The 20,761-nt window shown below is 38.7% G+C and overlaps 3 protein-coding genes across 3 annotated transcripts; 1 reads left to right on the forward strand and 2 right to left on the reverse strand.

The window, feature by feature from the left end:
- On the forward strand, positions 2,084 to 3,116 carry LOC109703487 (N-alpha-acetyltransferase daf-31-like). The gene has a single exon (XM_020224092.1). It carries the CDS (start codon positions 2,266 to 2,268, stop codon positions 2,914 to 2,916), a length of 651 nt encoding a protein of 216 aa, XP_020079681.1. The 5' UTR covers positions 2,084 to 2,265; the 3' UTR covers positions 2,917 to 3,116.
- On the reverse strand, positions 3,547 to 6,781 carry LOC109703484 (putative wall-associated receptor kinase-like 16). Its single transcript, XM_020224088.1, has 3 exons — positions 5,843 to 6,781; positions 5,552 to 5,719; positions 3,547 to 5,026 (listed from the first exon to the last, which is right to left on the reverse strand). The coding sequence occupies exons 1-3, from the start codon at positions 6,771 to 6,773 to the stop codon at positions 3,858 to 3,860; spliced, it is 2,268 nt and encodes a 755-aa protein (XP_020079677.1). The 5' UTR covers positions 6,774 to 6,781; the 3' UTR covers positions 3,547 to 3,857.
- On the reverse strand, positions 12,038 to 14,768 carry LOC109703746 (putative wall-associated receptor kinase-like 16). The gene is made up of 4 exons (XM_020224468.1): positions 14,601 to 14,768; positions 13,817 to 14,378; positions 13,509 to 13,676; positions 12,038 to 13,303 (listed from the first exon to the last, which is right to left on the reverse strand). The coding sequence occupies exons 1-4, from the start codon at positions 14,766 to 14,768 to the stop codon at positions 12,081 to 12,083; spliced, it is 2,121 nt and encodes a 706-aa protein (XP_020080057.1). The 3' UTR covers positions 12,038 to 12,080.

The following is a 20,761-nucleotide window of genomic DNA, read 5'->3' on the forward strand; positions in this document are numbered from 1 at the left end:
GAACCCTCCCCAAAATAAAATCAAATAATAAAGAGCTTCTTTGTGGAAGTTACAGGGCCAGAAATTAGCCAAAACACAATTAAGTAGGCACAGTTAATGCAAATTAGATGCTTTATCCAACTTCCCCCAAGCCCCTTGTGGAATTATTATAATAGTTTTTTTTTTTTGAGAGAGAGGTAGCACGCTACCCACTTCGTTTATTTTATTTAGAAATAAATTTAGCTGAAAATGTGAATCAACTAGGATTCGAACTTGGGTCTCGGAAACCAGCCACCAAACTTTTTGCCACTTGCTGTAGGGACGGTCGGTGAATTATTATAATAGTTAATGCTGAATAAAGTCCCTACCCCCTGAATAATTAAGAAACTTTTGACCTTGGTAGTCCCTGTGGCTCAATCAAAACCATGCTTTGAAGGTATTTCTAATAGAATGTTGCCCATCACTTTGTTATCCAGTTTACGATGTTGTCGTATCCTTCCCTTTCTCCTTACCTGGCATGACATATCCATAACTGTTCTGTGTTAGCAGGTCTTACTCTTTTTTGGTCACCGTAGCAAATTTCCTAACCATTTTTTTTTCCATTGAGAAATCAATCACTTTGGGTTGTTGGGTTGTTGGGAGCTGGTTTGATGACAGCTTAGCAATTGCATGTATGGTACAGTTGGCGTTAGAAAAGATACTCTAATCTAAATACTTAAGAAAACAAGAACACTAGTCATGCTGCATTAAAATTAGATAACAGTAGGCCAAAATAAAAATAAAAGGATCCAACTAGGAAACATATTCTGATTTTATATATTTATTAGCATGATATTAGATTAATTGAGCTGGTTCTTAACTAGAGTCTAAGCTGTAATGTGACGTATGCATTGGGCTTGTGGTGTATTAATACCTTAATGGCCTCAGAAATGGCTGTTGCTGAGTGTGATTTGAAGACAACCCAGGCATGAGCTCAAATGTAAACTGTCTGTGAGTTATATGATCAGGGTTTGAATTGACTGCCAAAAACAATATTTCAGCATACTTTCCCAGGAAAGAATAAGTTAATTTTTTTCTCTCTCTCTCTCAAAAAAAAAAAAAGTCAACTTTCTTTCTCTCCTATTCATAATTTTTTTTTTCTTTGTTCTAGCTTCAGGAAAAAAATTCTCTGCAATCTATCAACAAAAGAAAAATAAAATAAAATAAAATAAGATCTATCACAAAGAGTGAAAAACCATGCTAGTAAAAAGAAATTGAAGCTGGAACAAGCTTTTGAACCTTGTAGATGTATATGGAAGCTAAAAATGTCGCTTAAGCATTTAGATATCTCCCATACGTATAGTACGCATTATTCCAGTTGACCGAGCTCTTGCTAGACAAACTCTTATGAAGATTCTCCAACGAGGCAAAGGGGCCCTTACTCTTCAATCATAATTTTGCCAAGTCATCATGCTGGGCATGCCTTTGCCTCTAATGAACTCCTTGGGAGTCACGCAAAGAAGAAAGAGATTTAATTGAGTTGATCTTGTTAGCTTGCAGGGCATTAAAACACTGGGACCAAATAAATTCATCATACGCTCTGCCCTCGATCCCCATCACGCAAGATGAGTGGACGATGTATGGCATTCATGCGCCCTACGTGTTACCTTATTTGTTACCTACTTCGAGACAGAAGAAGGTGGCATTCAGTGTCAGGCATTTCCATTAACGAACGAGTATGAAAAAGTGTATGCAGAAAATTCCCCATATTAGCCTCCCAAACTACCTGACATAGGATTACGAATTGAAACTTCAATGTAGAATTGTGCTTTAGGGAGGCCGAGGAGTTGTCGGGTGAGTTGTTTTTGTTGCACTGGAGTCGGCGTCGAAACGTCAACCTGTGACGACTCCAGTGCCGGCCCAAGTTCGGTCTCGGCCTGATTCGATTTGCTTTGAACAAATGTAGATATGAACCGACCAGGCCTGGCAGTTTGGGCCCATGAGAAGCCCGTACCTGGATCAGCACGGGCCGGACCGGGATGGGCTGGGATTTTTTAAAGCAGATCCAAAGCCACGCAATGTCGGCAAGGAAACTCGGCAGTCTCCCGAGCCATATTTATCTCACGATTGTAAAGTCGGCAACGAGATAGTCGATTCAATGCTTCGCTTCTATTCGTCCTGTTCGGAGGCTTCCTCGGCCACCACAAAACCCTTCGTCACCTTTCTCTTCCTCCTCCGCCCCCGAATCTTCCTTCGATGCCCTAATCCTAAGCCCTAATTTTTGGCGCGGAGTGTTCGAGACCGAAGATGGTGTGCATCCGCCAAGCGACGGTGGAGGACCTGCTGGCGATGCAAGCGTGCAACCTGATGTGCCTCCCGGAGAACTACCAGATGAAGTACTACTTGTACCACATCCTCTCGTGGCCGCAGCTCCTCTTCGTGGCGGAGGACTACGGGTCCAAGATCGTGGGCTACGTGCTCGCCAAGATGGAGGAGGACGCGTCGGAGCCGTGCCACGGCCACATCACCTCCCTCGCCGTCCTCCGCACCCACCGCAAGCTCGGCCTCGCCACCAAGCTCATGACCGCCGCCCAGAACGCCATGGAGTCCGTGTTCGGCGCCGACTACGTATCCCTCCACGTCCGCCGCAGCAACCGCGCCGCTATCAACCTCTACACCTCCACACTCGGGTATAAGATCCACGATGTGGAGGCCAAGTACTACGCCGATGGCGAGGACGCCTACGATATGAGGAAGCAGCTCAGGGGGAGGCAGCTGCAGCAGCCTGCGCGCCAGCACCAGCACCACCACCACCACCACCATCATCATCGCCACGGTCCGGGCGGGTGCTGCCCCGGAGAGCCAAAGGCAACTCATGCTTCAGCAACTGCCGCCGGTCGCGGCAGTGCTAGTGGAGCTGTATCTTCTTCCGCAGGAGATGAAAAGGTCGAGTCTTGAGGTAATCTCTTGTATTGTCTGCTCAGTTTTTGTGTTTGTAATCTTGTAGTACGGTACAATTTTGCTGGTCTATGGTTTGTCAATTTGATAAATAATGTGGATACATACATAACATAATGGCTTCTGATTGATTATAGTGTACTTGGTTGTTACTATGGCTATCTCTGAAGTTAGTGTGTTTCTCATTCTTACTCTTCTTATTCAATTTGCAATATTCCGGATAGTAATTCTTCTATGTTTGTATGCACTTTTTTTTTTGTGTGTATTCAGTTGGCCTTCCCTAAAATCAACTACACTTCATAGCTTGCAATTTGCAGGAGAAATTTGCTTTCGCATTATAAGGATGCAACTTTACTAGATTCAATCACGCCTCCTGTTTACTCGATGCCCCTTGGTATAAATCATGAGTTAGCATCACTTAATAGTTAACATTGTTTATTACTTGTTGTTTCCTAGCTAGCACACAGCAGAAATTTTGAGATGCAAACTGAATGCATGTCCCCTTATTCTGCTTCTCTCTCACTCTAAGCGCCATTGCACCATTCAAGTTCCGCAATATACAAGTTGACGGTATGATCCACGGTCAGTATACGGACCACAAAGTTGTAAAATTCCTTATGCCATACAAAGTTCACTCCTTAAACATCACTATTACAATTGTCACATAAAAACTGTAATTGTGCTTTCCTGGGCATGGTGCAGAGTGTTTAGTATAATTATAACTGTGTTGCCGATACTGGTAGTTTAGGCTTAAGCTTTTATGATCATCTCCCAGCCTGATAAAACTATATTAAAACAACTAATTCAACTTCATCAAAAACTGAATGACGAATTGCTATCGAAATAAAACCGATTAAAACAACCAAATAGAAGAAATACAAAGAAAACAAATCAAGTTAAAGCGGTATTAGATCTGCTCTTTATCATAGGCTTACAATTGATCATCTCCCAGCCTCTATATTGAGCATTGCACTGTCCTCTTGGCTATGATACATCACCGCATCTGGTACAGTGTGTGTTGGCAATTCACCACCAAGCAAGCTCTCTGTCTCTTCAGAATTCTTTTGTCCCCATGGGTGACATTTGAATTTTATCAGTATTTGTAGGCCTTCGGTAACTTCCTTCATTGTAGGCCTCTCTTCTCCTTTAAACTGAAGACATTGCATGGCAAGTTCTGCTAATTCTTGGAGCACTTCCATTACTCCTTCCTCCACAATTTGATCATCTAAGATATCACATAGTTTGTTTTGATCTACTGCTGAAACAAAGCTCGATGCTAAACTTTTCCTTTCATTGGTGCCATCACGATAAATCGCCTTCTTCCTTGTAATAAGCTCTAAGAGTACAACCCCGAAGCTATAAACATCGCTTTTTTCTGTTATTTGGTGGTTGTATAAGCATTCAGGGTCTAAGTAACCTAGAGTCCCTTGGACAAACATGACAAATTCAGCTTCATCCAATGGTACTAATTTTGATGCTCCAAAGTCTGATACTTTTGCCCCGTAGTTCTCATCTAGGAGTATGTTAAGAGACTTGACATCACCATGGAGGATAGAGCGAGAGGTCGAAGAATGCAGATAAGCAAGTGCTGCTGCAGATTCCATAGCAATCTTTAGGCGGGCATCCAGAGAAATTGCGTTAGTGTTGCCATGAAGAAAGTCAAAAAGAGTACCATTGGAGATGAAATCATAGACCAGCATGGGGACATCTACCTCTAAGCAACAACCCAATAACTTAACGACATTCTTATGATTGATCTGAGAAAGAATAATTATTTCATTTACGAATTCTTCTTTTTGGTCTTCGTCAACTATTCTAGATTTCTTAATGGCAACTTCTCTGTTGTTCTCCAAGATCCCCTTGAAAACCATGCCACGACCTCCACAGCCAAGGATTCTTTCCTTGTCGAAGTTGTTTGTTGCCTTCTCTAGATCCTTTTCTGTAAATATGCAAATTGTATCAACTTGTCTCGACCGCATCTCTTCGTATAATCTGAGACCTCCATTTTGTTTGAAATACTCATCTTTTTCTTTCTTGTGCCTTCTCTTTTGCAACTTTATAATTGTTAAAGAGCAAAGAGCCAGGGCAATGGTGGCAGTAATGCTAGCACCTGCATAAAACCGCACGCAAACACACAACAGCAAAACAAAGTCCTTCAATGATGACATTGAGGAAAAGCATGTTTTATCAAAAAAGAAAGGAAGAAGAATGCCTAGCATGGAGTCAACAAAAAAGGTTGAGATGTTTGTTTTATCTAATTAGATTGGTCACTCTGCTATCGTAGTGTAGTCGATAAAGTTTAATCATATTGTAACCCAAATTAACTCAGAGAACATATTTCAAACCCTTCCTACCATTAGAGCCAAGCTAAGTAGACATACACAAGCTTGTCAAGTTTCACACCTAACTATCAAATAGGATTCAGTTCCCTGTAAGTAGGCCTAGGATTCTTCAAGGCCAATCTAGTAAATAGACGATAATTAAAGCTGAGGCTTTTAAGTCTGGTTTAACAACAAATAATGCAAATCTAAAGCTAGATAAAGCTAATTCTACCACTTGATCAAACTATATCCAAGCATTACATTTTAAAATGCTTAACTATAGTTGAAAGTCGGCCAACAGCAAGAGGTCTCACCTACAGCCAACTTGGCCGCGAAGGGGAATTTTTCTGGAATTCTCGTGCAGTTTTCATACAACGGGTTTCCTCGAGTGCCTTGTGGGCATGTGCAGTTATAACCCCCTGGTGTATTGGTGCATTTCCCATGGCAAGGGTACTGATCCGGATGCTCACATTCATTGATATCTGCCATTTTTATAGAGTCAAAATTGATGCAAGTAGCGCATACAAAAAGCATCAAGTTAGTTTTGAATGTAAAATCCGCAGACTGGAATCATGTAAAGGAAGGATGGTGTGAAAAATTCAAACCTATGCATCCGTTGTCGAGATAGGGATTACCCTTGTAGCCCTTTGAGCAATTGCAGAGATAGCCTACCCCAATGGCTGACTCGTAGCAGTCACTGTTCTTACTACGGCACGCGTAGTTCTGCTTCCCTTTTGCCACCTGGCACGTAAGGTCCCCGATGGCCCAGTCCAGCACCACAGGGACCCCATTCTTGTTTTTTGAATCAAATCTCAAGAGGTCGGATGAAGTAAAATCGTACCATTCGTCCTCTACCAACATCGCATAGCTACAGGGAGTGACATTCGACACCGGGTTGGTCTTGAATCCCCACTGCATCTCGAATTTGTTCACGTCCTTCGGTATAGCTGTCTGGCAACAGCCTATTCCTGCGCATGAGCCATTTGTTGTGCTTTCCAGACTGTCGCAAAATGAGGCGCACCCACTGCTGAAATGTTGCTCGGTCTCACCCACAAAGTACGCGAGGGTGTAACAGCCAAGCGCGGTGAACTTGTTCCGCCTGTTTGAGAACCGGAAAGGCATGTGAATAGTGATGCTTGCGGAGAAACTGTCCACCGACCTCTTTTTTATGCAATTGCGGGCTATCGAATTGTACACACGTACTTCAGCTGGAGAGATGGAGATGTCGATCACCTCGACGTTGCCTGTTTGCAGGAAAGCTTTCGGCGGGCTGAAACTGTTATTGCATGTGATTTGGTAAGGCTCTTCATAAATCTCGTAGACGTCTATGCGGAAACAGTTGGGCCCAATACCGAAAGGGTAAGGTATGCTGATGTTGCCGCACTTGTCAGGGCATCCTGGCAAAGCCATCGGCCAAGGAGCTGTCATCGCTGCTGATATGCTTGGGATTATAGAAAGCTGCAGAAGGAGCTGCATCAGCAAAAAGGACGACAACATTAAGCTCTTAGAGAGCATTAATGGAAGTGCCAAACCCATTTTTCTTGTTTTCTTTGCAATGCTCATGGGTGAATCAACTTTGCTGCTCTTGTATACTGTATTATATAGATCAATCATTGATTGTCTAGGCAAGTGGAGTATAAAGTAGAGTTTTTATTGCTTGATAATTGAAGGTGGGTCCTGCATTCCACTATTCAATGACTTGACCTGAATGGTTCTGCTCAATGAGAGGATTCAGACGACTTTTATCTTTAATCCACGCCGCCTAGATTTTTTTTTGCTTTTTTTTTTTTGGTTGAAGTTCTGCACGTGCTTGTTATTGTTCCTCTGTTCTTTTTTTCTTTTTTTTTTTTTACTGTGAATGATGCATTTTCATCCTACATTTAAACGAATTGAAGCTCAGAGAGGTGGCTAGTAAGATGTATGGTGAAAAGGAGAACTTTAATTCGCTCAAGCGCCAGATCTTTGGCCCAGCTGAAGTTTTATGACTCCATGTTTTCAAAGAAGCGTTACGAGATTAGAAATCTCTGCAAATGCTTTTAAGCTTTAAACTTAGGATTTTGGTTTAGGTCTGGTCATTTCTGGGCCTTTGCTGGTACTTCTGAACTCAAAGGCACAAGAAGGGGAACACTTTTGCTGCTCAAGCTGCAGCAATAGATGCTATCCGTGCAGTCATTGATACATACAAAATTTATTTCAGTTTAATACGATAACAAAAACTCCGAGTTTTTGTTTTCCAGATTGTCTTGGTTACAGCATCTCGGAAAGGAGAGCTGTTTGTCAGAAAAAAGAAAAAGAAAAAGGAAATTGGAATAAAATGCTTAAATTCGGTGGAGTGGGCTTGTATCTTTTGCTTATTATCGGCATTCCTTTTTAATCATGTAATCACTGTTTAGTCTTTACCTTTTTAATCACATAATCACTGTTTAGTCTTTAGACGGTTTTAATAGAATTATATAATTTTGTGGACTACAGCAACTAGTGATAAGATGCACTAGGGATTTCTGAATAGTTACTTCCAATTTGAATTTTTCTGTTTATATTATTACATGCACGTTCTGACATTGCCAATTTTGGACGTATCTTGAGGCCGCCACTCACCAAACTCTTTTTTTTGTTTCCCCCTTCCTTAGGTAGCTTTTGGTTGGGGAATAAGGGGGGAATAAGCCCTTGTTCCCCCCTTTGTTCCCAAACGCTATGTTTGGCTCCCGGGAACAGTAGTCCCCGAGAATCTGGAACTAGCTGGTATAAGGCTGGAACTACTGTTCCACTCGTTTTCTGGAACAAGCTTGTTCCTTGATGAGAACAAGATTAATTAAAATCTAAATTGAATTTTAATGGCAGTAAATTATTAATTAATCTAATTAATATATTTAAATTATTATTTATTATTTTAATAATTAAATAATTAAATAATTTATTATTTATAATTAATAATTAATAATTATTGTATCTTCATTTTTTATTATATATTAAATGTTATTATTATTAAATGGACAATCGATGATTATTATGTCAATATATATTTTAATTCAATTATTAATAATTAATTAATATTTATTATTCTTAATTAGATAATCGATGTTATTAAATTTTTATTTATAATTAATGTATTATTTAATTAATTATTATTATTATTATTTATAATAATATTAAGATATAGATATTATTAATAATTAGAGTATATGCCATATCTTAATAATTTATTATTTTATAATTAATAATAAGAATAATTAATAATAATTGTATTTGATATATGATACATTAAGACTAATTAATTATTATTTTAATTAAGAAGATGAAAATCGTTAATTAATAATTAATCTTATTATTAGTCATTAGATTATTTCCATTATTTAATTATTGTATAATTAATGTATTAATAATAATTTTTTTAATTTATTTTTAAGTATTTTGTTATGTAATGTAATTACATAAGTATAATTTTAATTTCAAATTATAAAACGTCTTATGGTCCTCTTGTTCCGGCAAGTACTAGATGAGTGCCAACACTATTGTATCTTATTCCTCGGGAAACAACCGCAATTTCCATGCGCAAACGCAAATTGGTGGAAAAAAGCGGTGAGAGCGCGTTGTAAGGCTTATACCGTATACCTGAGAAACTGAGTCAGGTTCTGGTACTTATAGCCCGAAGCCAAACGCAGGCCTTACGGTCTCACCATGTGAGGCGCTCTAGGGAGGAGCCTCACTAAAAAGTAGTTGAACTATGGTAAAAGGTGGGTTGAGGCACAGAGTGGAGGGAGCGAGAGTGAAGGGCGTGTGGGTAATGGTTCTTCTTGCGTTTGTCACGGCAGGGAAGTCTGGAATCGAAGTTGGGTGGAATCGGCGTTGTGGTGTGGGGTGTGGGGGCGCGCTGGAGTGGGGAGCTGGGGTCGGTCGGGGCGGGGGTGTTTGGTACGCGAAGGGACGGAGTCCCATTCCGAGCCGATTACGCCGAGTGGTAATGGGAATGGCCGTCATCACTCAAGCCAATTTTTCCAATCCAGCCTAAGAGGGCCGAGGATTTGGAAAGTTGAGATCGCGGGCACGGAATGGATATTTATTCGGATTAAATTTATTTTTTCAACTTTTTAAATTAAAATATAAGTTAAATTTTAAAAATTAAATATATAATTTTAAATTTTAATTTGAACTTAAATTAAAAATTAAAATTTAATCAAGTATTTTGAATCTAACTTATGAATTTGAATTTAAATTAAATTTTAATTTATATGAAGTTTATTCAAATTTTATTTCAAACTTAAATTAAATTTATGGATTCAAATTAAAATTTAAATTGTAATTTTAAATTTGAATTTGAATAAATAAAATTTTAGTTTCATATTTTGAATTATCCACTCAACTTCAAAGATTAATTTATTTTAAAAAAATAGATTTAAAAATTTGATATTATTTAAAAATTTTGATGTAAATTTTTAATATTTAATATTTAATTTGAATTTAAATTAATATATTATAAAGATAATGTTCGTATATTAATTTGATTACGTTTTTTATTTATATCCACCTGAACCAAACACCAACAATAGAAATGATTTATTCCGATTCCGATTTAGATGATGAACCAAACGGAATTAGGTAATGAGCCATTCCAATTCCGATTCCAGCTTATTTTGATTCCGATTGCGATTCCAACTCCGACTTCGAACCAAACACGCCCTAAGTGTCTTAAGCAGGAGAACAAGGGGAGAGGTGGGGCTCACTCCGAATGTGTTCCTACCTTAGTTTGTGTGTTCACACAGTAGAACTTGCTTAATAGTCAAAACTTTCTTTTGATTATGTATGTGAACTTTGAGAGGAAACCATCAAAGAGGTCAAGAAAAGCGAAGAGTGAAAAATGGTGTTTAGCTAAACCAGCAGGGTGCTGGTGGGCTATATGGTGTGAAAGAAATAATATCATTTTTCAGATTCAAAAGAAGCTGATGCCCCTGGTACTAAACGATCTTATGAGACTTTTGGAATCCTTGGCTTATTTTATCAAAGTGTAGAATTTAGGAGAGTCCAAGTGCAGGTGTTGTTTTTCTTTCCTCCTTTCTTTTCCTTTTAGGCTTTGTTGCATCACTTTTGTAACTAAAATTATTGTTCTTAACGTATGAAGTGAGTGGCATGCTATTCTTCCGTTAAAAAGAAAAAAAAAATGAATCAAAACTTCCGACTTAATGTAGATATTAACTGTGGGACTACACTTTGCAACTTCATGATGTATAGAAATCAACCTTTGGTCTTCGATCAAATTCAAGTTTGTGAACTTTGGACTAAGAAACTCTCGATGCCTTTGAGCTTTTAGCATATGAAGAATGTAGGAGTTGTAGGAGTTGGAGTTTCTGCAACAGTGAGTGTTTGGATAAAGCTAAAGCAAGTCTCTCTCGAGCCACGGACGGAAGAGAGCAACAACTGAAGCACAAACAAGTCATGCATGCACTTAAGTATATCTGGGGGTGTAATGTGGGCCCACATTTTCCGGGCAGAAACGGGCTAGTAGTCGGCCCAGCCAGGCTCGTTTCAATTTCAGGCCACGCCGGGTCGGGCCCAAGCTGTCTAGCCTCTGGCGCGGCACGGCCCTTCGGCCCAGAAGACACAGGCCATGCCCGGCAGGGCCTTGCTTCGGGCTGTCTCTTAAAATATTTATTGTTAAAAATTTTTTAAAAAAATTAGTTTAAATTTAATTAAATTATTTAAAAATTTATAAAAATAAATATAATAAAGTAAATATTTAATTTTTTAAAAATAATAAATTTGTATCGACCCGGGGTGGGCCGTGCTTCGGCGCCGTTGTCGCCCGTAGTACCCATGCTTCGGGCTGAGGCCGTGGGTGGAGGTGCCGCGAGAGGCCAGCGTGAAGGCCTCGGGGACCGGCGTCGGCGCGCGGGTTGGCGTGGGGGCCACGGGGGCCTCGGGGGCCTGCACCGGGGCCTCGGAGGCTCGCGGGGGCCTCGGGGAACGGGGCTGTGGGCGGAGGCGAGGAGGAGAGCCTCCTCCCCAGGAGCTTAGGCCAGGTCCGTGTCGTGCTGTGCCGGGCCGTCCGCCTTCGCTCCACCCGGCATGGCTCAGACCCGTTTCGGGCCGTACCGTGTCGGATCGTTGGGCCACAGAGGAACAGCCTAGCACGGCCCGGCACGGGTGCTACAGTATCCGTGTCATGCTGTAGCCCGGCCCAAGGCCGTGCCAGGCCGGGTGGCCGACGTGCCGCCCAGCCCGTTATACACCCCTAAGTATATCGCTGATTGGAAATGAGATGTGTATTATGGCGAGAAAAATATTACCTTTCATATAATGCAGAGTTCTAATTAAGGTTCTTAAAATTTAACTCTGACTATTGACATGGTTTTTTAAACTTAATTTATTATATGCAGTATTTTTCTCTATTTTTTATTTTTAAATTATTATTATTTGATAACAATTAATTTTTTTTTTATTTTTTTTGACTTCATGTAATATGATATAGTTAAAAATAGTGTTTTTATTTTATTATTTTATTTTGTCACAAACATCCGATAGTACGTACGTTGGTTGCAATTGGATCGGCTTACAAGCTTTGATCTTGATCAAAGAATCCATGCCAATGCTCCTCTAGTAGAATTAAATTCCGTTGTCACAGAAAAAAAAACAATAAAAACGTGGAAAATCTATAGAACATGCAAATCACTTCATCATCACAAGGAAGCTCATCATCACGTTATGGAAACGGGGAAAAAAAAAAAAAAGACGAAAAGAGCTAACTCCACTAAACCAAATTATTAAATACAATCCCAACAAACCAATAAACAACGGAGTAAAAGAAACTGAAAACTGAAAATTGAAGTCATAGATTTGTTTACAGGAAGATCATCTCCCTCCCTTTATATTCAACATCATGTTATCCTCTTGGCTCTGATACATCATAGCATCTGAAGCAATGCTGTATGACCGCGGTTCACTGCCGAGCAAGCTTTCTGCCTCTTCAGGATTCTTTTGCCCCCACGGATGCTGCTGGAATCGTATCAACCTTCGCAGGTCTTCTGCAACATCCTTCATCGGCGGCCTCTCTTCGCCCGTAGTGCGGAGACACTGCACAGCAATAGCAGCAACTTCTTGCAGCACCTCCATTGCTCCGTCCTCTCGAATTTGATCATCTACGATATCCTGCAGCTTATTTTGATTTACCATTGAAACAAAACTCGATGCCAAGGATTTCTTCTCACTCGAGCCGTCCATATATATTGCCTTCTTCCTTGTGATGAGCTCCAAGAGCACTACCCCCCCGAAGCTATATACGTCGCTTTTATCCGTCAGCTTGTGCGTGTGCAAGCATTCGGGATCTAAGTAGCCTCGAATCCGTTGAACAAGCATGACAAATTGATCCTCGTCCAATGGCACTAACTTTGATGCTCCGAAGTCAGATACTTTAGCCTCGTAGTTGTCGTCTAATAGTATGTTCAGAGACTTCACATCGCCATGAATGATCGGTCGACAGGTCGAAGAATGTAGATAGGCAAGTGCTTCAGCGGAGTCCGCTGCAATCTTTAGGCGGGCGTCTAGAGGGATTGGTGATGCACTGTTTTCGCCGTGTAGATAGTCAAAAAGAGTCCCATTCGAAATGAACTCGTAGACCAGCATCGGCACGGGAACCTCAAAGCAACAACCCAACAGCTTAACCACATTCCTATGATTGATCCGGGAAAGAATAATTATTTCATTCACAAATTCTTCTCTTTGGTCTTCCTCAGCAGCTCCTTTCTGAGTAAGTGCTCTGTAGTTTTTTTCATCGACTATTCTAGGCTTCTTAACAGCGACCTCTCTGTCATTCTCCAGGATCCCCGTGTAAACCATGCCGCGACCTCCGGATCCAAGGAGTCTATCCTTGTCGAAGTTGTTGGTCGCCTTTCGTAGATCATTTTCTGTAAATATGCGGACGGTGTCGACTTTCCTCATAGTCATCTCTTCGTGTAGTATTTGGCCTCCGTTTTGCTTGAAATACGCAGCCTTTTCTCTAATGTGCCGTCTCTTCTGCAACTCTATAATTGTTATAAAGCAAAGAGCCAGTGCAATGGTAGCACCGACACAAGCACCTGCACAAAGAAACAAGCACATAAGAAAGTGAAGCCATCGTAGCACGAAAGGAAGGATAGGCATGCTTTGTGAAAAACTGATGCCTTCATCTGAATTCAGTAGATGGTGCAGGGTGCTTTGAAGCCAGTATTTTCTTTTTTTCTTTTTCCTTTTTCTTTTTAAGAGTACATATATGAAGTTAGCCCAGACAACAGAAAGTCTCACCTACAGCCAATTTGTCTTTCAAGGAGAATTTATCTGGAATTTCGGTGCAGTTTTGATATAATGGATTTCCTTGAGTGCCTTTTGGGCATGTGCAGTCATAACTCCCCGGAAGATTGGTGCATGTCCCATGACAAGGGTACCGATCTCCACTATTGCACTCATCGATATCTGTCGGACAATCGGATCAAAAATAACAAAAGCAGCAGCCGCACTCGTAAAAAGACATATATACAATATCGAGTTAAGTTATAATTAGTTTTAGGGTGCAAAATTGATCGATCAGAATTGACCGGGAAGAGTTTCAGAACCTGTGCATCCGCCGTCGAGGTAGGGATTACCCTCGTAGCCCTCTGAGCAGTTGCATAGATAGCTCGTGCCGATGGCGGAGTCATAGCAGTAGCTGTTCTTGCTGCGACATGCATAGTTCGGGCTGCCTTTTGCCGCCTGGCATGGAAGATCTCCAGCTGCCCAGTCCAGCACCACAGGGACCCCATTCTGGTTTCTGTCGACGAAACCGAGGAGGTCGGATGTACTGAAATTGTACGAGTCCTCCTCCACCAGCATTGCGAAGCGACAGGGAGTGATGTTCGCGGCCAGATTGGTGGGGAACCCCCACCGCGTCTCAAAGTAGTCGACGTCCTTGGGTATAGCCGTCTGGCAGCAGCCTATCCCCGAGCACGAGCCATTCGGGGGACTTGTGAGGCTATCGCAGAATGAGGCGCACCCGCAAGCAAACTGTTGGCCGTTCTGACCGACGATATATGCTAGGGTGTGGCAGCCAATTGCAGTGAACTTGTTGCGCTTGTTCGAGAACCGATATGGCATGACCATTGTGATGTTAGCAGGAAAACTATCCACCGCGCCTTGCCGCTGGTTGTGTCGAAGCAGTCGTAAGCTATGTACTTCAGCATGCGGACTTCTGCCGGGAAGAGGGAGATGTCGATGGCCTCCACGTTGGTGCCGAGGAAAGCTTTTGGTTCTCCGGAACTGGCATTGCATATGATCTCAAAAGTCCCGTTGGTACCGTTGAAGATCTCAGTCCGGAAATTAACAGTTGGGCCCAATGCCGAAAGGGTATTATGGTATGCTAACGTTGCCGCACTTGCCTGGGCATCCCGGCAAAGCAATGGGCCCTGAAGTTGTTTCTGCTGCTGCTGCTGCTGCTGCGGCACTACTCAGCACGGCCAGTTGGTACACAGGAAGCTGCATCAGCAGCAGAAACACCATCCTTCGCGCCATTAATTTCAGTGCTGAATCCATCTTTCTCTTTTTCCTAGTTTCTCTGAGTTTCAACTCTAGTCGATCCTCCTTTATGTAATTTTAGAGACGCTCGGCATAAAATGTATTACATAGGCAAGTGGGTATAAACAAGAGCATGTATCAGTTTGCGACTTGAGAATTTGAGTTGTTCCTGCGTGCTATTGTTTAATTAGAAACTATTGCAGGCATCCGCACATTGCGGCCCATCAATTCCATAAAAAAAAAAAATAAATAAATAATATTAAAAAAAACAGCAAAAAAAAGAGAAAAAAGTCGAAAAATAAAAAAAGTACAAATAAAAAAATTGAAGACGAAGCATTAACCACTACAATAAAAATATAAGAATAAAAATATAAGAAGCATTAAAAAAAAACCATAAGAAAAATTATATTTACAGTAATAGTAAGAGTTAAGAATTAAAATATCATATGCCTTATAATTCGAACAAAAAATTATAACTAATTAAAATTTGAGCATTAAAGTATTGTATTTTTTATAATTTGAGCAAGAAATTATAACACAGAAAAGTTCGAGAAGTAAAGTTTCGCGCATCTTATTGTTTGAGGACCAGAAACACAATTTACTTTTTTTATTATATGTTTTGTTTTTATTCCAAACAAAGTCAGAGTTGAGCGTTAATCAGTTTTGATCAATTAGTAATTTCATATAAGTAAAGAATATGAATTTAAGAAAGCTTAATTGTTAAAATTAAAAATAAATCAATCATATTTGAATATTTCAAAAAATTTTAAAAGTAAAACTGATCACTCAACAAATTATAAATATGACATTAAAGTTTGACATGAAAATCAAAGTAAAAATATATATATATTTTTTGAATTATGAACAATTTTGTATCAGTTATCTAACCTTCCAAAATTTTATTTTTATTATCCAACTTCTTTATATGTTAGATTTGAGGTAGTCAATAGTTCTTTCACTTTAAAATTTGAATGTGTTGCTTAGTTAGTATATTTTTTGCGATTCTTGCAACTAAATTTAGTAAAATAAAAAATTAACTTAAACTCTACCATCTTTTAAATTTTTTATTGTAAAATTTATTTCTAAGTGATTAATATTATAAAATTAAATTTATATTTAATACATACAATCTATTAGATTTGAGTTAGCCGATATTCTTTTCACTTTAAAATTTTGAATGCATCTTAGTTAGTATATTTTCTACGATTCTCCCAACTAAATTTAGTAAAATAAAAAATTAACTTAAACTCTATCAATCCTTTTTTAAAATTTTTTATTATAAAATTTATACCTAAGTGATTAATATTATAAAATTAAAATTATATTTAATACATACGATCTAAATTATTTAAAAATTATATATAAATAATTATATATTTTAAATTTTTATAATAAAAAAAATAGATTAGACTAAAAGAAACAAAACTTCAAATCCTCTTCTCTTTTCTCTATATCTTAACAAGAGAGAGAGGAAAAAAAAAAAAAACTGCCGCCCCCCTCCCCCGAGTGCGGCTAGGCTCCACCCGCACAGCCAACAGGCACCCTACACCCCTGCAGGCCACGTGGATTCAACTGCCGTTTTATTATTTTATTTTATAAGAAATGATTCGGTACTTTATTATTAAAAAATAAAATAAAATTTAACCGTTGATTAATAGAGGGTAAAAGTGTAATTTTAATATTTAGCAGATAAATGAGTTACATCATTCGAAGTTATTTCGGTAATTAAACTATACATCATTTAAAGAAACTTTTAATTGATATTCTAAATTTATACATTAATTTGCACTAATTTAGGAAATTGATTGATTACCCTAATTTAGGCATTAATTAGGTATTAATTTACAAATTTAGTTTAGAAATTTACGAATTTAGTTTAAACATAAAAATTAAAAAGATTAGAATTACTATTCAGAAAAAAAGGTTAGAAATTTGAATTCGAATCTGATTAACAATCACAAAATCTATTTCTAAACTCGATGGATTTCAAAAATCCATACCTAAACCCGAAACTAACCAATTTTTTGAAATCCAAAACCAAATCCAAACCGTAAGACTGGAACCCGAAATAATTATTTCTTTTTACCATATTTCAAAATATTTTATATTAAATTTAAATTTTTAAAATATAAATTCGAATATAATATTAAACTTTATATATGATTCGGGTTGGATTCAAGATGGATATAGAAAAAATCCATAGTTGGTTCACAAAATAATCTCATGTTCTTGTTGTCAAATAATTTGAAATTTTTCTTATATGAAATACCAAATATGAGAGGAAAGATAGAGAGAGAAAAAAGAAATAAAGAGAGAATAAAATTCTAATAATATAATAGAGATAAAATGACTAAATTGCTCATGTATTAAAAAATAAAAATATTCTTTTTTGAGATACCTGGTGACCGGTACCATTCCTAAAATGACCTGCTATTGCAGGTCACAATTTTAAGAAAATTAAATCTGTACCGTTGAGTGGGAGTGATTGAACGGTAATGGAAAAAAAAAAGTATAGAAGCATTACTCTTATTTTATATAGATACTGATATAGATATATAGATAGATACTAAGTCTACAATATAAAACGGGTTGTAGAATTGCGCCCGTAATTCAAAGGTTATAATTATAATCCCTGTAATTTAAATTTTTTTTTATTTTTAGTTATAAAATAATTAATAAAACTAGTAGAGAAATATAGGCTATCAGGTGATAGAATTATAAGATTACGGTCAGAAAAGTGGTTGAGATGCCAAAGGATTGTTCATTACTCTTTCAAAAATGTATGCAAGTAATTATAGAGAAACATAATTATAGATAAATATTGAGTCAAAAATCAAAAAAGGTTTGCAATTCTTACAATCCCTCATTCAAAGTCTACAGGGTTGAGTTTTGATTTTATATAAAAAAAAAAAAGAGATAATAAGAATAGTGGAAAAAGAATTGACCTTTGGATGAGGGTGTCGTGGGCTTACAATTCATAATTTTTCCTTTCAAAAAAAAAAAAGATGTTTACTCGAGTGAAGTTTATTTTTTGTCCTATCTTATATACACTTGCACTAGTTAATTCTGACCTATTAGTTTACATATTAATTTTGGCCTAAGTCTTCTAATGTCATACGAAAGCTTAACTTATTAAAGCCTTGTCAACTTCTTGTTTTTATTATTTTAATTTTTATTGTTAGTTATGCTAATCAAAGAAAGATAAAATAATTGAGGGGCCATTTCAACATGCGCTGTAGTTGAGGGGTTCTGCATTTTCACCCTTCTTCTATATTACAAATTAGAGCATGATAACTCGACATTCTTCTTATAGCTTTTATATAGATAGAGAGAGAGAGTTGAGCTGGAATGCTATTGGTAGTAAATGAGCTCCATCGCCATTTATTTATTTTCGATGATGGAGTTTTCAAATCGACAATCGGCACTGATGAACACGATCTATATCACTTGAAGTATTTAAAAATCAAATTTCAAATCTTTTCAACGGTGCCAGTTGTCGATTTAGAAGCTCCATTATCGAAAATAAATGGGCAGTAACGAAGCCCATTTACCGACTGTCCCTAGAGCAAGTTGCAAAGGGTTTGATGGTTGGTACCCGAGACCCATGTTCGAATCCTATCTGATTCACATTTCTAGCTAAGTTTATTTCTAAATAAAATAAACGAAACGAATAGCGTACTACCTATCTCTCCAAAAAAAAAAATAATAATAACGAAGCCCGTTTGCTAGCTACCGATAATATTCCAACTCAACTCTCTCTCACTCTCTCTCTCTCTCTCTCTCTCTCTATATATATATATATATATATAAGGCTTAATCGCTTGCTTTACGGTCTCAAACAAGCAGTTGACGTGTGCAGGTATAATAAATTTAATCGAGTTGACTTACTCTTGATTAGGTAGTGCTAAGATGACAAGGACTAGATGTCTACCTCTCACAGAACACAATAAAGGGACAAGGAATATTATATCCATCTAACTAATTATTTCCAATTTAGATTAATATTTTTCAGCATGCATTATATAATTTAGAAGGAGAAAATTATGTTAGCCGGCCCAATCCATTTTAATCTCATAGAAAAGGTCTACAGAATACCAAAGCATTGCTATTAGTTAGGTTAAAGTCAAAATTGTTAAGGTGGGACCAAGATTGTTTTAATAAGATGACTTACGTAGGATGGAATTGAACACTTCAAACATACAAAGAAAATTACAAGAGATTGAGACACTCACCGCATAACTTGCTTTAAGCTCGTATTTTTTTGACTTACTTGGCATTTATATACAGACGTTAATGTGGCATCGTAATAGTTAACACGGGGTGAAATTATTTTGCAAGCACATGAGTTGCATACAATAAGAAAGGCACATAGCAAGAATGAACATATTAGATGATCAAAAACAACTTACCGTTAGTAAGCTCGTGCATGAAAATCGGAGAAATAGATACTAAGGCCTATCATCTATCTGCAGGCCTGCAGCCTCTATTTTAACCCTCTAGGCTATGATAATAACCAAGTAATTAATTAATATCTGATACAGCGTGTACAAGCGAACTCTATTTCTTGAGCATTTCTTTGTTCCTATGATTGTTGCCTGAATCTCAACGACCTTTGTAGCTCCTCTGCGAATTCATTGTTGGCCTCTCCTCTCCCTTTACATAGAGACACTAACATGGCAATCTCGGCAACTTCTTTTAACACTTCCTTTGACTCTTCCTCTGGGATTTGATCATCGTCTAACATATATATGTATCCTGCAGCTTGTCTTTGTTTACCGTTGAAACAAAGCGTGACACCGAGCACGTACCTTTCTTTTCATTCGAGTCGTCAATATATAAATTGCCTTTTTTCAGCAATGAGCTCCATGATCGGTACGATGCCAAATCAATAAACATGGCTTTCTTTGATTAGAAAGGGCCAATTAGTGGATCGACCAGTCATTATCGGCATAGAAAGCAGGCGTTTTACTAAAACCAAAACGAAAAAAATCAATGGGCCTGGCCCAGCACGTAGAAGTCCAGCATGCAAGTTGGGCTTGTTTTTTTTTTTTGAGAGAAAGGTAGCACGCTACCTGCTTCATTCAGTAGGAAAAGTGAACTAAGCTTACAAGGTGGAAGCAGCTAAGGCTTCCTTGGCAAAAAGCGAACACAGAGAAACAGAGAAACAAAACAAAAGTGGCGAAAGAAGGAAGGAAGGATTTATAAAAAAGAAAGTGGGGGAGGGGAAATTTGGTTACATGAGTGAGCTCCAGTCACTAAACAGGGTTGAGGCTCTGTCCAAAGCTCTCTCGACGTTGGGGAGACTAGAACGGAAGACGAAGTTGTTTCGCTCAGTCCAGAGGACCCACCAGGTGGCCGCAAGCTTTGTTAGACCTTTGGATCTTAAAGAGGTGTCGAGCGTCTGTGAAATTAGACTCCAACGTCCTCGCACGTCCCCGCCCGAAGCCAAGTTGTGTGCCCCCGCCAGTCGTTGAAGAAGAAAACGGGCAAAGACACAGTTGCAGAATAGGTGGTCGGCACATTCCTGGGAGACAGCGCAAAGGACGCAGGAAGGGTCCAATTGTGCCCCTCGCCTAATCAATCTGTCGGCCGTGAGCAGCCTCTTGCGCAGGAGCAACCAGACGAATGTTTTGATTTTAACCGGGATCTTAAGTTTCCACAGGTGTTGATTGATCGGCTCACTTTGTCCGGCGAAAGTGATAAATTTGTACATTGAGTTAACAGTGAATTTGCCGTGAGAGGTCCACCTCCATATAAGTGAGTCCGGTCTTGTGCTTAGGGAGAACTGAAGTAGGCATTCCTTTAGAAGTGCTAACTGTCTTCTATTTCCCGAGGAGGCTGAGGCTAAGAATCCTATATAGATGAAACGCCATCTCCAGCCGAGATGATTCCAGCATTGGGAAATTCGGACATCCTTGTTCCTGATAGCCGAGAAAATATCTAGAAATTCTGTGCTCAGCGGTGTTTCCCCGATCCAAATGTCCTTCCAAAGCCTGATGCTGCTTCCATTA

The sequence above is a fragment of the Ananas comosus genome, linkage group 25 (genome assembly GCF_001540865.1).
Source record: "Ananas comosus cultivar F153 linkage group 25, ASM154086v1, whole genome shotgun sequence".
In the NCBI taxonomy this organism is placed as follows: domain Eukaryota; kingdom Viridiplantae; phylum Streptophyta; class Magnoliopsida; order Poales; family Bromeliaceae; genus Ananas; species Ananas comosus.

Bases quoted from the DNA above. Each gene is read 5' to 3' on its own strand.
- LOC109703487 (XM_020224092.1), top strand. From the start codon at position 2,266: ATGGTGTGCATCCGCCAAGCGACGGTGGAGGACCTGCTGGCGATGCAA.
- LOC109703484 (XM_020224088.1), bottom strand. From the start codon at position 6,773: ATGGGTTTGGCACTTCCATTAATGCTCTCTAAGAGCTTAATGTTGTCG. The intron at 5,720-5,842 runs GTTTGAATTTTT...TAAAAATGGCAG, and splicing joins TCTCGACAACGGATGCATAG to ATATCAATGAATGTGAGCAT. The intron at 5,027-5,551 runs GTGAGACCTCTT...GGTTTTATGCAG, and splicing joins CGCGGCCAAGTTGGCTGTAG to GTGCTAGCATTACTGCCACC.
- LOC109703746 (XM_020224468.1), bottom strand. From the start codon at position 14,768: ATGGATTCAGCACTGAAATTAATGGCGCGAAGGATGGTGTTTCTGCTG. The intron at 14,379-14,600 runs GTTAGCATACCA...CGACACAACCAG, and splicing joins GCCCAGGCAAGTGCGGCAAC to CGGCAAGGCGCGGTGGATAG. The intron at 13,304-13,508 runs GTGAGACTTTCT...TTCTTTGTGCAG, and splicing joins GAAAGACAAATTGGCTGTAG to GTGCTTGTGTCGGTGCTACC.